The sequence below is a fragment of the Carya illinoinensis genome, chromosome 3 (genome assembly GCF_018687715.1).
Source record: "Carya illinoinensis cultivar Pawnee chromosome 3, C.illinoinensisPawnee_v1, whole genome shotgun sequence".
Lineage (NCBI taxonomy): Eukaryota > Viridiplantae > Streptophyta > Magnoliopsida > Fagales > Juglandaceae > Carya > Carya illinoinensis.
Window position 1 is genome coordinate 6136749 of NC_056754.1, and position 14333 is coordinate 6151081.

At 35.5% G+C, this 14333-nt stretch overlaps 1 protein-coding gene across 1 annotated transcript; it reads right to left on the reverse strand.

The window, feature by feature from the left end:
* Window positions 1-2296: 2296 nt before the first annotated feature.
* LOC122302567 lies at window positions 2297-2725 on the reverse strand. The gene has a single exon (XM_043113878.1). The coding sequence runs from the start codon at window positions 2723-2725 to the stop codon at window positions 2297-2299; it is 429 nt and encodes a 142-aa protein (XP_042969812.1).
* Window positions 2726-14333: the final 11608 nt, after the last annotated feature.

Below are 14333 nucleotides of genomic sequence, written 5' to 3' on the forward strand. Positions count from 1 at the left end.
GGTTAAACATGTGATCACCAAAGTAAATGTCCATGTAGTTTTTGACATATTCAGTCTACTTGGTTTTGATAAATATTGTTAGCACTCATAAATGCAATTTGATCAATCCTTACTGACCCATAGGATTTTATATAGCTATAAGTCAAACTTTCATTCACTTCATTGTGGGAAATGTCTGATTTGTTGAACACAAATTGAGATCACAAAATAAAGCTTGTGTTGGAAATTGGCTATCCCTAAAACCATTGTTTGATAAACATACTTCATCTTGGAGAAATAATATTTTGTGTATGCTCAATTGCTGATGTTAAGCGGCCTATATACAGAAACCTTGATGTTTTTGTCTCCAACTATATTGAGCATACTGAGATAATTGGTAACCAATATATATATATGCCATCTAATTTGGAAGAACATTACTGGATATTAATAATAAGTGCCCAATGAACACAGACTTGACTATGATTTGCATATTAGGTTTCTGCTAGGAAAATCCTGTATTGAAGAAAGGCCATATTTTCCCCACTTACATGTTGGATAATCTGCATATTGCAGAAAATTTGCCAGCTTGGTGGAGGATTTTACTATATATTGTCTGTGAGTTTAATATTGTAAATGCCCAAGTATATTAAGGGAGATGGTGTGTGAGGATATCTTACTCAAATCACTATTAGTTTGTAAGTTGTAATGTAATGTATTTTTTTTTGGCCATGTCAAGAGAATACATCATGTTATGCAAACTTTAATTGTTCACAAACTGAATTTGTTTCTTTTGTTCCTATTGTGCAGGTGTTTTTCATTCACTCAAAAACTTGAAAATCTATCCATACAAAAGCTGCATTGGTACAGCTGTAATCTCATCACCTTGGATAATAAAAAATGAATGATAGAATGCAGATGAAAGCAATGGAGCTATGCACTATTTCTAGGCTGGAGCAAAGTTCATCCCAACTATATGTAGAAGTATATAGTTGTTTTATGGGCTATACAATAGTTGTAACTATTATGTTGATCCTCTCATTTCCTTCCCACACAGTAAATATTGATGTATTTCCATTATGCAATCTGAACATTGAAACAATATGTCTGAATTAATTATATATATGTACAGTATATGAACAGGGGAAATTATGTGATATGGTTGTGATTGTGTTTTTGAGTACTTTTGCCATATATCTCAACTAGGTAAAGCCCAATTTACGACCCTTTATGGAAGGGAACTGCTCTGATGAATGTGTATTTTTTTTTTTCCTTAGGAGCAAGCAATTGTGGCAAAAACGTGGTATAATTATTTGCCAAAACAATATAAGGAAAATAAACTTCATGGGAAAAAATTATTTGCTAGGATTGTGGTGGTGGGAAATTCTACATTTCTAGTGAATGGTCTTGGTGGGGAATAGCATTTAAGTAAATATGATGACATTATCATGGAAAGTAATCTTTTACCACAATCACATTTATGGGTAAATCAGTTGGAGTTCATAGCTACCACATGCTAATTACCCACAAGAAATTTGGTAGATAATAGTTATACCCACGAAGCTAATATCATAGCAAAACATTTAATTATCCAGAAGACACATGGTGGGTAATAGTTATTTTCCACGAAGTAGTTCATGAAAACACATGCTAATTACCCACAAGAAATTTGATAGGTAGTAGTTATACCCACGAAAAAGTTCATGGCAAAACATTTAATTACCCATAATACACTTGGTGGGTAATAGTTATACCCACGAAAGAGTTCATGGCAAAACATGCTAAATACCCACAAAATAATTGGTGGCTATTAATTATACCACGAAATGTACTGGTGAGAATTGTCTATCTATCACGAGTTATATAGTATTTAAAAGGGTTTTTGCCACGAAAATGATGACTTTTACCTACAAAATATGTTGTGGTTAATTCCATTAGTCCCCACGAGTTAGAGGTCTCGTGGAAAGAAATACCTTTTCTCATGAACAAAATTAGTGTATACAGTTCTTTTTCCATGAAAATACGGTCTTTTGTCATGAAGGTGCTCCTTGGAAAAATCTTAGATTTCTTGTAATGAATAGGTGCTTTATAAGATTAATTATTAAATAGCTATGTATATAAATGGCGATCATATCACAATCTCAAATCATTAAAAACCCACAAATTTTTAGTGATATGACATTTAAAAATTAATACTATGTATTCGTATTTTAAAATACTTGATTACAATTGAACACCATTCATACTTCTACAAATTTTAGAGCCTTTTTTTTTTATTTTTTAAGAAAGAAGATTAGACTCTAATTTTTAATATTCATTAAACCCAGATAGATAAGATCCTCTTAGCTATCTCCATTGCATGAATGAAGGCCACCCCATAAGATATCAGTACACTGAAAAAGACAAGTGCAACCATCCCAAAAGCCAAACCTGGCCTAGTATTCATCAAATAATTTTGCAGCAACCCTAATGCTTCAGAAATATCCTCGTTGCAACGCAAAAAATATTGCTTCTCCCACTCCATCCAGTTCAAAGGTGGCTCGTAATTCGTCTCTGAGATCTTCATCTCCCTAATCCTCAACCGGAGCGCAATCATGTTCTCGTCCACGAGCCTGCCCCAGTGATCTCCTCTGCTTGCAGCTGCCACAATACTTCTTAGGTTAACGCGCCTTCTGTGGCGTGGCGATGTGGAAGCAAATGGTCGGCAATGGAGCGTAGGGAATGATAGTAATTTGGTTGCTTCCATTGATGAATGCGCAACTAAGGACGTACGCCAATCAAAGCTTAGAACTAAGAAGCTCATGTGAAGCAAAATTCTATGGGACTAGGGATGTTTTAATTATAGGGAGGATCGAGCGACTTACGGACTTTACGGCGCACGCGTATTACAGTGTTGGACATAATATATTTAACGTGTTGATCAGTTCATGAAAGTCCACCTTTTTTGCTCGATCGGTTTGATTTTTGTTTGTTTTGTATCTCTACGTCAACTAAACTTCAAGGAAAAGAAAGCTAGCGAATCATCATGCGGTATGTGGATATGAGAGTTCGTCGTCATCTTGAATAACGATATATATATATATATATACATATGATAATTAAGATTTGATAACTTTAGGCCAAATGATCTGCATTTAGCCGACTTTGGATTTTTACTGACGGTGATTTTGGTCGTTCCGTCCAAATTAGAGTTGCGTAATAAAGTCCATTATTGGAACCAAAGTGGGCCGTTGGCTATGATGCAATACGACAAATAATGTATACAAATTTTAGATAGATAACTCTCGCGAAAGATTTTATAAAATGTGAATCTCATCTTAACAATCAATTATAAAAAAACTATTTTTTACTAGTAAGACCTACTTCCTTTTTTGTTTTAAATTCCTTTTATAAAAACTTGCACGAGCTAGCCTTATTTATTGAAATTTTTACTTAACATTACTCATCTCAAAATATATTATATGTACAAACTACTATATATGTATCGTCACTACAACAAAAAACATTTTTTGGGACGAAATTACTTTGGGACGAATTGGAAATCGTCCCAAAAAGTGGGATTTTAGAACGAAATTTGAATTTCGTTCCAAAATGACGACGGTTATGCCAGATCGTTCGAACGCGTTCGAACAGTATTCTTAGGGACGAAAATTTTTGTCCCAAATAAGTTAACCGTTCGACCGTTAATGATTAACCCTTCGAACGTTTAATTTTTACCGTTTGAACGTAATATTGGCGCGATAGGCAAAAATATTTTGGAGGGAAATAGATAAACCGTTCGAACGATGCATATTCACCGTTCAAACGTTATTTTAATCGGTCGAACGGTGACAGAGTTTTAATTTTTTAAGTTTTTTGCCAAATTATATTTAGATTAACTAGTAATTATAAAAAATTGGTTAATTAAATAATATGAATAATCTAAATTAAGAATTAGTTTAGAAAATATAAAACAATACTATTTCATATAACTTAAATACTGAATTTACAAAACACAAAATATTGTCCATACAAAAAACAGGAAATAAATAAATAAAAGTTATCATAAAGTAATTAAGACCCCAAGTCTTTGCACACTTCCTCGACTGCAGCTATACGTTCCTCTATTTGTGTCAGTCGAGTACTGATGGTGACCTGAGTCGCAGACATGGCAGCAAACTCTGTACGAAGCTCAGACACAGCATAATGGATCTCCATACGCACTGCATCGATCACTGCTGATGTCTGCTCGCTGATCGCTGCACGCACTATGTCAGCCATCTCCTCACGAGTAACACTGTGGACTGATGCCTCGGCCCGTGTAGATGTCTCTGCAGCTGCAGTTGAGACTCCATGATCTCCCGGCTGTGCATCTCCGTGAGGATCAACTGGTTCTGGAACATGTGCACGAAAACGCAGTCTCGAGTGTCCCGTGCTGCGTGAGAGGGTGGTGCTGTTTATCGGTCCCATCGGCTCCCGTTTACGCTTAGCAACATCTGGCACAACACCAGCACATAGTAGATATCGGGTGATCAGGACTCCGAATGGTAGTATATCCATCGAAATGTACCGAGATTCTGATCGAATCCTATCGAATATATACCCCACCAAGTCGATAGGAATGCCACGAGCGACCCGTATCATAAATTTCGTCCGATCAATGCCAACTTCTGTCTTGTGCTGCCGAGGGTCAATGTTATTGGCAATTATCAAATTTAATATCTTAAAGAAAGAAGATAAATCTGCCTGTTTGATGCTCTTCGTCCCGTCATACGGTGGAGCATCTGGACCGACAACCAAATCCCTCACCTCGTGATCAGCAAGGGTATCGACCTCATCAGTATAAACTGATGCCTCCTCCTCAGCTGTCTCCGCCTCAACTGAAGGATCAGTCTCTCTAGGCACCACATTCGGATATGCATCTGGCAGCCTAGGAATACCGAGATGCTCAGCAAGTCCATCTCGTGAAAATACAACGGGTACTCCTCGGACAGTGATACTGTAGGCTCCAGAATCATCTGCGCTGGCACTGCCGAGTTTTCTATAGAACTCAACAACAATGTCAATGTAGGAGACTGGCTCCCATGCTTCCTCCCGTTCATCCAAAATAGGTCCCCAACCACGATCACTGAATATTGAGGGCAATGAATGACCCTCCCAGAGAAGACTCTGGAAATCAGAAATCTTCACTGGTCGCTCCAGTGAAACTGTCCTCTCCCGAACTGGACCACTACTACTCTCACCAAGATTGCGTCGCTTACGTGCCGGTCTAGAAGTAGACATTATAATCAACCTGAAATTTATAATTACAAACTAGATATATAACATTAACAAGAAAAATACAATAAAGAACAATTTACAGTAGTTTGAAACAAACAGCAATTTAATAATATTTGATATTCTGAACAAGATTATCAACAATAAATATATTTCTCAATATCAATATTAATAATATAAATATAATATTAATTACCGTTCGAACGTTCACTGTAACGGTCGAACGGTTAAAGACAAATCGTTCGACCGTTAAGCTAAATCATTCGAACGTTTACTGTAACGGTCGAACGGTTTCAGACAAACCGTTCGACCGTTAAGTTATATCGTTCGAACGCTACGCATAGCGTTCGAACGATATTCGTGTCGATCGGGATTCCAGGCCGAGTCGACTCGGCCATTGAAATCCATGGAATCCTTCGATTCCCTGGATTTTACACCAAAATAAATGCAATAGAAATCTAAATAAACGTTCCTAACATCGATTTATGCAAATCTACCGATTATTTTGATGTATAAATCGGTTTACCCTAACTTAAACAATTAATCTATCAAAAACCTAAATCTAAACGGTAAAATGCTTTAAAAATGAAAAATACCGGTTGTTAGAGGTAGGGGCTTCGAGTGGGCACTGTTGACGGCGGCGAAGACGGCGTTCAACGGCAGAGATCGACAGTTTGGAGGCTTAGAACGGAGGAAATGCGTGAAAATGACGTCGGGATGGGCTTATATATGCAGTGCCGTTCGAACGGTAAGTTATACCGTTCGAACGCATTAACTGAATATTAATATCCATCCCTAATTAATCGGTTTTCATGATAATAAATAATATTTAAATGCAATATTCGGTATTAATTATATTAAATATAATAATTAATTCAATTATAATATATTTTAATTGTTAAATATATTAAATGCAATATATTTAATGCACTTATATATTATTAAACACTATGTATTATATATATAATTTTTTATATATATAGTATATATTATATTATATTTAGTACTAAAATATATTATACTATTGAATATTATATAGTATATGGTATAAGTTATATTATATAGTATAATTAATATAATATAGACTACTATATACATGAAGCTATGTTCATGTATTTATATAACATATATATTATATGTGATATTAACTAGTATCACATATATATACTAGTATAGATGACACTATATATATTAATAGTAGATATTCTATTATTAAATATCTACTATTAATATTATAGAAATAAACATTATATATATATATATATATATGTATGTGATACATATAACCCTATGCTATGATACCATATATATGTTATATATAATAGGTTAATATATGTAGTACTTGACTATAATATTAGATGTAATATGATATTTTATACTATATATGTTACTAAACTATATAATATATGTTTGATTATATATTATATAGTTATATTACTATGGCTCTAAACTATAGTACATTTAGAAATTATTATATTTAAATGTATAGTGCAAAAAAAATACTTTATGCAACAATATAACGTAAACGTTTGAACGGTTTACTATTGACGTTCAAACGTTTAATAATACGTTCGAACGTATATATTAACGTTCGAACGTTAATTAGGGGGGGAAATTTTTCCCGCTAGTCGATTTGACGTTTGAACGGTCTAATATAACCGTTCCAACGTTTAATAAAAACATTCGAACTCCAATTTTCACGTTCGAACGTTAAATTAGCGGGGGAAATTTTTCCCGCTAGTCGATTTGACGTTCGAACGTTCATTAAACACCGTTCGAACGTTTTTGTTCTACATTTACACGACAGAACCTCACAATCTCGCACTCGTTCCAGTCGACCGAGCATCACTCCCACGCTCATTTTGTTCCAACCAACGCCATTATTCTTTAATATAGCCCTCAAATATTACTAACTCCTATCAATCTCTTATATTTTCGGATTAAGAGGTTGTTTTTACCGTTTGGTGAAGAGTTTTTACCGTTTGGTGGATTTTCCGCTTTATCTCTCCAAATCAGGTATTCTCCTTAAATTTGACCTCATTTTAGTTTTTATATAAGTGTTTTCATTTGCTTACATGAGTTCGTCATATAGTTTGCTATCTTTTGATGTAATATGGACTGTAAATTTTGGGGTTTTCGGAGGTTGAAGGAGTGATTTCTGGAAGTAATCAGTTCGAACGGTATTCGTGTTCCATTCGAACGGTATTCCGAATGGTTCGAACGGTATTCGTGTTCCGTTCGAACTTAATATATTAGATCGAACGGTGACGAGCACCGTTTGAACGATTTCTTGGGCAGTGTTAAAATAATTATCATTTTAAATGCAGGAGTGTAATTAAAAATTAATTAATTATAATCTACATTTAATAATACTTAAATACTTAAAAGATTCAAATAATCAAATGAGAATGAATTAAATTACAAATCATCTAAGATTTGTTACAAAACTTAATTATTTATGATGTTAAATTATTTGTTTGATACATATTAAATATTGGTATATCTTATATTGCTTGTTCATCAATATTAGCCTTAGACCCGTTCGAGAGTTATCAATCCGCCTTAATTGAAAGATTGATAACTCTTGAATTGTCCAGAGTGGACAGTTTGGAATTGTAAGATCATTCTCGCAAACTATCGATCTATATCTGTTATACGTCCAGCATTAAGATTTTGGCAGATTTATCCCTTGTTCTCCTGATATGCAGTTTCGGTGATGTTGTATCGACGATGGATAAGTCGGTGCACACAACCAGACGAGCATATTTGGAGAACTATGGGGAGATGCTGCCGAAATTTTGTTGGGCGTGACAGATTATAGAGGATAGGTTTGCGACTATGATCTTACAATTCCGAATGGGATAGGACCAACTACCCGGTATAAGGTGGCATACTCCTTGATTGAATTTGCGCTTGCTTGTTTGTTGATGCACACGTGATTGTTTATAATGAAGATAGTCAGCATGGATAAGAGTTGGATGCGAGTTAGCGATCGTTTGGGTCAGAATTACAACGTATATGCTGAAGGTGTTAAGAAATTTTTAGAGTTTGCATTGGGTACATGTGATAGTGATGGACGTATTAGATGCCCATGTAAAGAATGTAGGAATTTGCGCTCTCATAAGATAGACTTGGTGAGAGAGCATCTGTTTGTAAAAGGTATTGACAAGGGTTATACTGATTGGGTCTTACACGGGGAACCATATCCAACTTCATTCGATGCTCCACATGAAGAAGAAGCTATCGATGAAGATGTACAACTAGATGTTGTTGGAGATGAGTATGATGAGGATATGGAAGAAATGTTAGGTGACATCGGTGCGGGAATGTTTATGAATGAAGGTGGCACGGACACATCAAGTTCAAATGATGGGGGTCATAATACTTTTGCACGATTGTGGAATGAGTCACAACGTGAGCTATATCCAGGATGCAGAAGACACAGTAAGTTGTCATTTACCGTAAGACTGCTACACATAAAATCAATGTGCCGATTATCAATTAAGGCTGTCAATATGTTACTCGAGTTGTTTAAGGAGGCACTGCCATCAGATAATACACTTCCTCGTAACTTCTATGAAGCAAAAAAATTGAAACGAGGACTTGGATTTGATTACAACGTAATACATGCATGTAAGAATGACTGCATATTATTTTGGCAAGAGAATGAGCAGTTGAACGAATGTCCCATATGCCACGAGTCAAGATGGACATCTGACAAACAAAATGTGCCGCAAAAGGTAGTACGCCACTTTCCATTGACACCTAGATTACAACGATTATATATGTCACGTGCAACAGCTGCAGACATGATATGGCACTCATCAGCCAGAGTTAGAAACGATGATATTTTATCACATCCTGCTGACTCTTAGGTGTGGAAGGAATTTGATAAGGAGCATACATGGTTTGCAGAAGAACCACGTAATGTGAGACTTGGGTTGGCAACAGATGGATTTAATCCGTTTGGAAACATGAGTACTAGTCACAGTACTTGGCCAGTCGTACTTATGCCGTATAATCTACCACCGTGGAAGTGTATGAAAGATCCATATTTCATGATGAGTTTGCTCATTCCAGGTCCGAGATCGCCGGGAAATTATATAGACATACACTTACAGCCATTGATTGCAGAATTGAAAGATTTGTGGGAGAATGGGGTTGTCACATTTGATTCATCAACAGGCAAGTCGTTCAAGATGCATGCTGCCGTTTTATGGACAATAAATGATTTTCCAGCATATGGAAACTTGTCAGGTTGGAGTACTAAGGGGAAAATGGCATGTCCAACTTGTAACAAACATACTAAATCTGAATGGCTCACTTACGGGAGAAAATTATGTTTCATGGGTCATCGTCGATTTCTACCTGGTGATCATAGATGGCGGGGAAATTCACAAATGTTTGATGGTACTGTTGAATGGGGCCAACCTCCACCATATTTGTCTGGTGAAGATTTACTTGCACAATTTGTAGATATTGGTTGTAATGAATTTGGTAAAAAACAACGAAAGAGAAAACGAGCTACATCTGAGTTGAATTGGACTAAGAAAAGTATATTTTTTGATCTTCCATACTGGTCAAAGTTAAAATTACGGCACAGTCTTGATGTTATGCATATTGAAAAAAATATATGCGAATCCGTATTGGGAACATTGATGTCAATCGAAGGAAAAACGAAGGATACATTAAACTCAAGGAAGGATTTGAAGCGGTTGGGAATAAGACCGGAAATGCAGTTGCAAGAAAATGGTTCGTCCGTTTATATGCCGATTGGGTGGTATACATTGTCAAGGAATGAAAGGGCTACTTTTTATGAGTGGATAATGAAAATTAAATTACCGGATGGTTATGCCTCGAATTTGACAAGGTGTGTGCGAACAAATGACTGGAAAATAACTGGGTTAAAAAGTCATGATTGTCATGTCCTTTTGCAGCGTATCTTGCCTATTGGTATACGTGGGTACTTGACTAAAGACGTGCGCGTGGCTTTGACTGAGTTGGGTTTATTTTTCAAAGACTTATGTGCACGGACATTAAATGTAGAAGCTTTGGATCGAATGGAACGGGAAATTCCCATCATATTGTGTAAGCTAGAAAGTATTTACCCACCGTCATTTTTCGATGTCATGGTTCACCTGGCCGTCCATTTGCCACGTGAGGCTCGACTTGCAGGACCAGTTCAGTATAGATGGATGTATCCCATTGAACGATTTCTTGGAAAGTTGAAACGAACAGTTGGTAATAAAGCTCGCCCAGAAGGATCAATTGCAGAAGCATATATTGATGATGAGTGGCATACCTTCTGTTCTAAATATTTCCACGGAGTTGACACTAGGTTTGATTGGCCAGAAAGAAACTTTGACGTTGACAGAGCAAAACAACGAAATGTGTTTTCCGTGTTTTCCCAACAAGTACGTCCACTTGGTGCAGTGCGTGGTTATGACTTATGTGGAAGAGAGTTTGAGAAAGCTCAGTGGTACGTGCTGAACAATTGCCCTGAAATAGAGATTTACTTGAAGTAAGTATTAATCTTTTCTTAATTTAGTATTCGCTCATTTACTTTCGTAAAATTCTAATAATATAAAATACATGTGGTAATCATCAATTTCAGTGATCATATTAACATGCTCAAGGAACTAGGAGTAAATGATATAGACCGGAAACATGAAGAGGAGTTTCCGAGATGGTTTGAACAACGGGTAATGACATTACATATGCGACACTTCATTTAATACAAATAGAAAATATTGATTGTTTTTTTATTGATATAATAGACGTTTTACTTAATATGTAGGTTGTACAAATGCATGCCAATAATCCAAACGATATATCAGATGAATTGTATGCATTAGCGCGTGGCCCATCGAGACGGGCTACAAGATATTCTGTATGTATTTCTCGTGGTAGTAGGTATCACACAATAGATCGAGATCATTATAGGAAAACACAAAATAGTGGTGTACTAGTTGAGGGAAGTCATGATGGAGAAAATATTGATTTCTATGGAGTGATTGTTGATATAATTGGAATGAAATATTTGGGGGAGCTTGCAGTGTATCTGTTTAAGTGTGATTGGTGGGATTTAAGCAATCCTCGAACTGGAGTCCATGATGATGAATATTTCTTGAGTATTAATACATCAAGAAAATGGTACGAGGATGATCCATTTATTTTAGCTTCTCAAGCATCTCAAGTATTCTACTTAGATGACCCGAAGTTGGGAACTCAATGGCGAGTAGTACAAAAATATGCTCCAAGAAATATATATGATGTTATCCCTCAGGCAGAAGGGCAAGATGAAGAAGAAGATGATGCCTCTACTCAAGAAGCATACCAAGAGAGTCAGCCCATCTTTAATTTGTTTGTGGATTTGAGCCAGTATGAGATGATTCCATTGAATAGAGAAGATATTGAGGCTGAAATTGTTGATGCGACACTTGAGCAAAGTGTTGATTCATCTGAAGTATCTACAGAAGATGAGACTGAATTGTCAAATGATACTGATACAGATAGTGATTGACGAATTATATTTTCACATTACGTGATGATGAACACTATTTTACTTAATGAATATTGTATCAGTTTTTTGAAATTATGCCTCCGAAGAGAAAGGAAGTGCGCAACCCATCTCCACCTGTTCCTAGCTCTCCTTCAGACTCACCATTAGAGATTGACTCTACAGAACAAGGTAAAATTCTAATAGTCATAAAAGTTATTAATTAAGATTATAATAGAAAATTGATTATAATGTTATATATCATGATGACTTCACAGTACAATCTCGTCAAGGTCGAGGCACTACGAGAGGCGTGACGTTGGAAAAATATCGTAAGGTGGGTAAGATCAAAGTTAACATTCTTGATGAACATACCGGAGGCGAAGGACAACCAGCAGCTTGGCTTGCATCGCATGTGGGTGCTCTTACACGAACTTATGCACCTTTGGCAACAAGTTCATGGAAGAAAGTCCCCCAAGATGTTAAGGACCTTATCAAGAAGCGTTGTTTGGTAATGTTTAATAAATGAAATTTAATTGGACTTATAATTTTATTTTACTTTAAAGTTAGAATATTATAAATGATAATATTTTTGTCCAAACTTTTTTCTGTAAGGATGATTTCGAATTAAATTTTGGTCGGAGAGAGGAGCGTAAAACTGTGGAAGAGCTTATGAGTAATGCATTCCGCAAGTATAAGGCGAGGTGTCATGAGCATTATAATAAGTTTGAGAATAGTGAAGAAGCACGCCAACATCCTTTTCAAGATGTGCAACCTTCTGATTGGGAAAAACTTTGTGACATGTTTGAGGATCCATCATATAAGGTATAATTAATTTAATTATTTTAGTCCTATTTTTAATTTCGCTTTCTAATATTTTCAATTCTTATGTAGGAGTGAAGTTCTATAAACAAAACAAATAGATCAAAATTGAAGATTACTCATCATGCAGGCTCAAGATCTTTCCACCGCCTCTCTAAAAAATTGGAATTGCTATTCTTTCGTTTGTATATAGTTAACTGAATATATCAATCATAATGACTTTATATCTTAACAAATCTTTATTATAGCAAGATTCAGATGCCAATTATGATCTGACAAAATTATATGCTGCATCACATACTAATCGTAATGGAGAGTGGAGTCATCCTGATGCCCGTGAAAATTATGTAAGTATTATAATTTGTTTTAAATAAATATATTTGAATATTTATGATGATATTAACTCTTTATCTTATGTGTAGGATAAAATGGTTGCCTTGCGTGCTGAATCTGCGTCAGATCAAAATTCCTCAAATACAGATGTTGAGATTTTTACACAAGTTCTGGGTGAACGTTCAGGATATTTGAGGGGTTTGGGTCGCTGTGTAAAACCTTCTCCCTCTTCCTCTTCTTCCGGGTCTGCCTCTATAGCTCAAGAGAATGTGAATCGTAGAATTGAAGAATTGGTTGCAAAACAACAAGAGTTAGAGGCTCAATTGGCGAGACAAGGAGACATGGAGATGCGCCTCAAACAACATGAAGAAGAACAAGCACAGTTCAGGAGAGATATGCAACTCCAAATGCAACAGCTTATGCAACAGTACAGGCCTCCAACCAACTGATGGTTTTTTACGTCTAGCTTATGACATTATCTAATTATGTATGAACAATGCTAGTTTTATGGTTATTTATTTCTTCGCACTTATTATAAAACTTTTGTGAGTAATTAAACAGTTCCTAATTTATGTTTTTCAAATAATATGGATGTGTATTTAGTTTTTTTATAATTATTGGTTTTAATAAAAATAATATCCGTTCGAACGACCGAGTCACGTTCGAACATTAATGGGCATGCCGTTCAAACGATAATGTACCGTTCAAACAACAATGCGCAAACCGTTCGAACGATACCAGATGCTCAAAAAACCGTTCAAACGCATGACATTACAATATCGTTCGAACGTTGATCATCACCGTTCGAACTCTTATACCGTTCGATCGTCTCATTTAAAGTTCGAACGTATTTCTACTGAGCGTTTGAACGTATCTTGATAACCGTTCAAAAGAGACGTTAACGTTCGAACGTTATATGAGAAGCATTCGAACGCTATTCTGGAACGAATTTAAACTGTGACAAAAACATCCATCGTTCGAACGGTATCGAACGGTCAATTTCAAAATCGTTCCAAAAGATATATTTTGGGACGAAATTGTAATTTTCGTCCCAATATATCTTCTAGGACAGTGATGTTGGGACGACCTTGGGACAAAATTTTTTCGTCCCAAAAAATCTTTCGGAATGAAATCTATATATTTTGGGACGAAAATTTTCGTCCCAAAAAATGTTTTTTTGTTGTAGTGCGTGTCGTGCAAATGCACTAGCAATATTAATATATTATTTACTTTTTAAAGTTGAGATACCTATTGTTAATCTTTTTAGCCAACTAGATATATAAGCTTAGAAAAAAGTTTAATAAAAATAGAATTCAATATTGATATAACTAAATGTGATATGTTAGACATCTTTTTTTTTAATAAAAAGAGTTTTACAATTTGATTTACCTGACAAAATTTGGCAAACACAGAATTTATAGTAGCTAGCTACAATCTTTTTAGA

Coding starts and splice junctions, on each gene's coding strand:
- LOC122302567 (XM_043113878.1), bottom strand. CDS start 2,725: ATGGAAGCAACCAAATTACTATCATTCCCTACGCTCCATTGCCGACCA.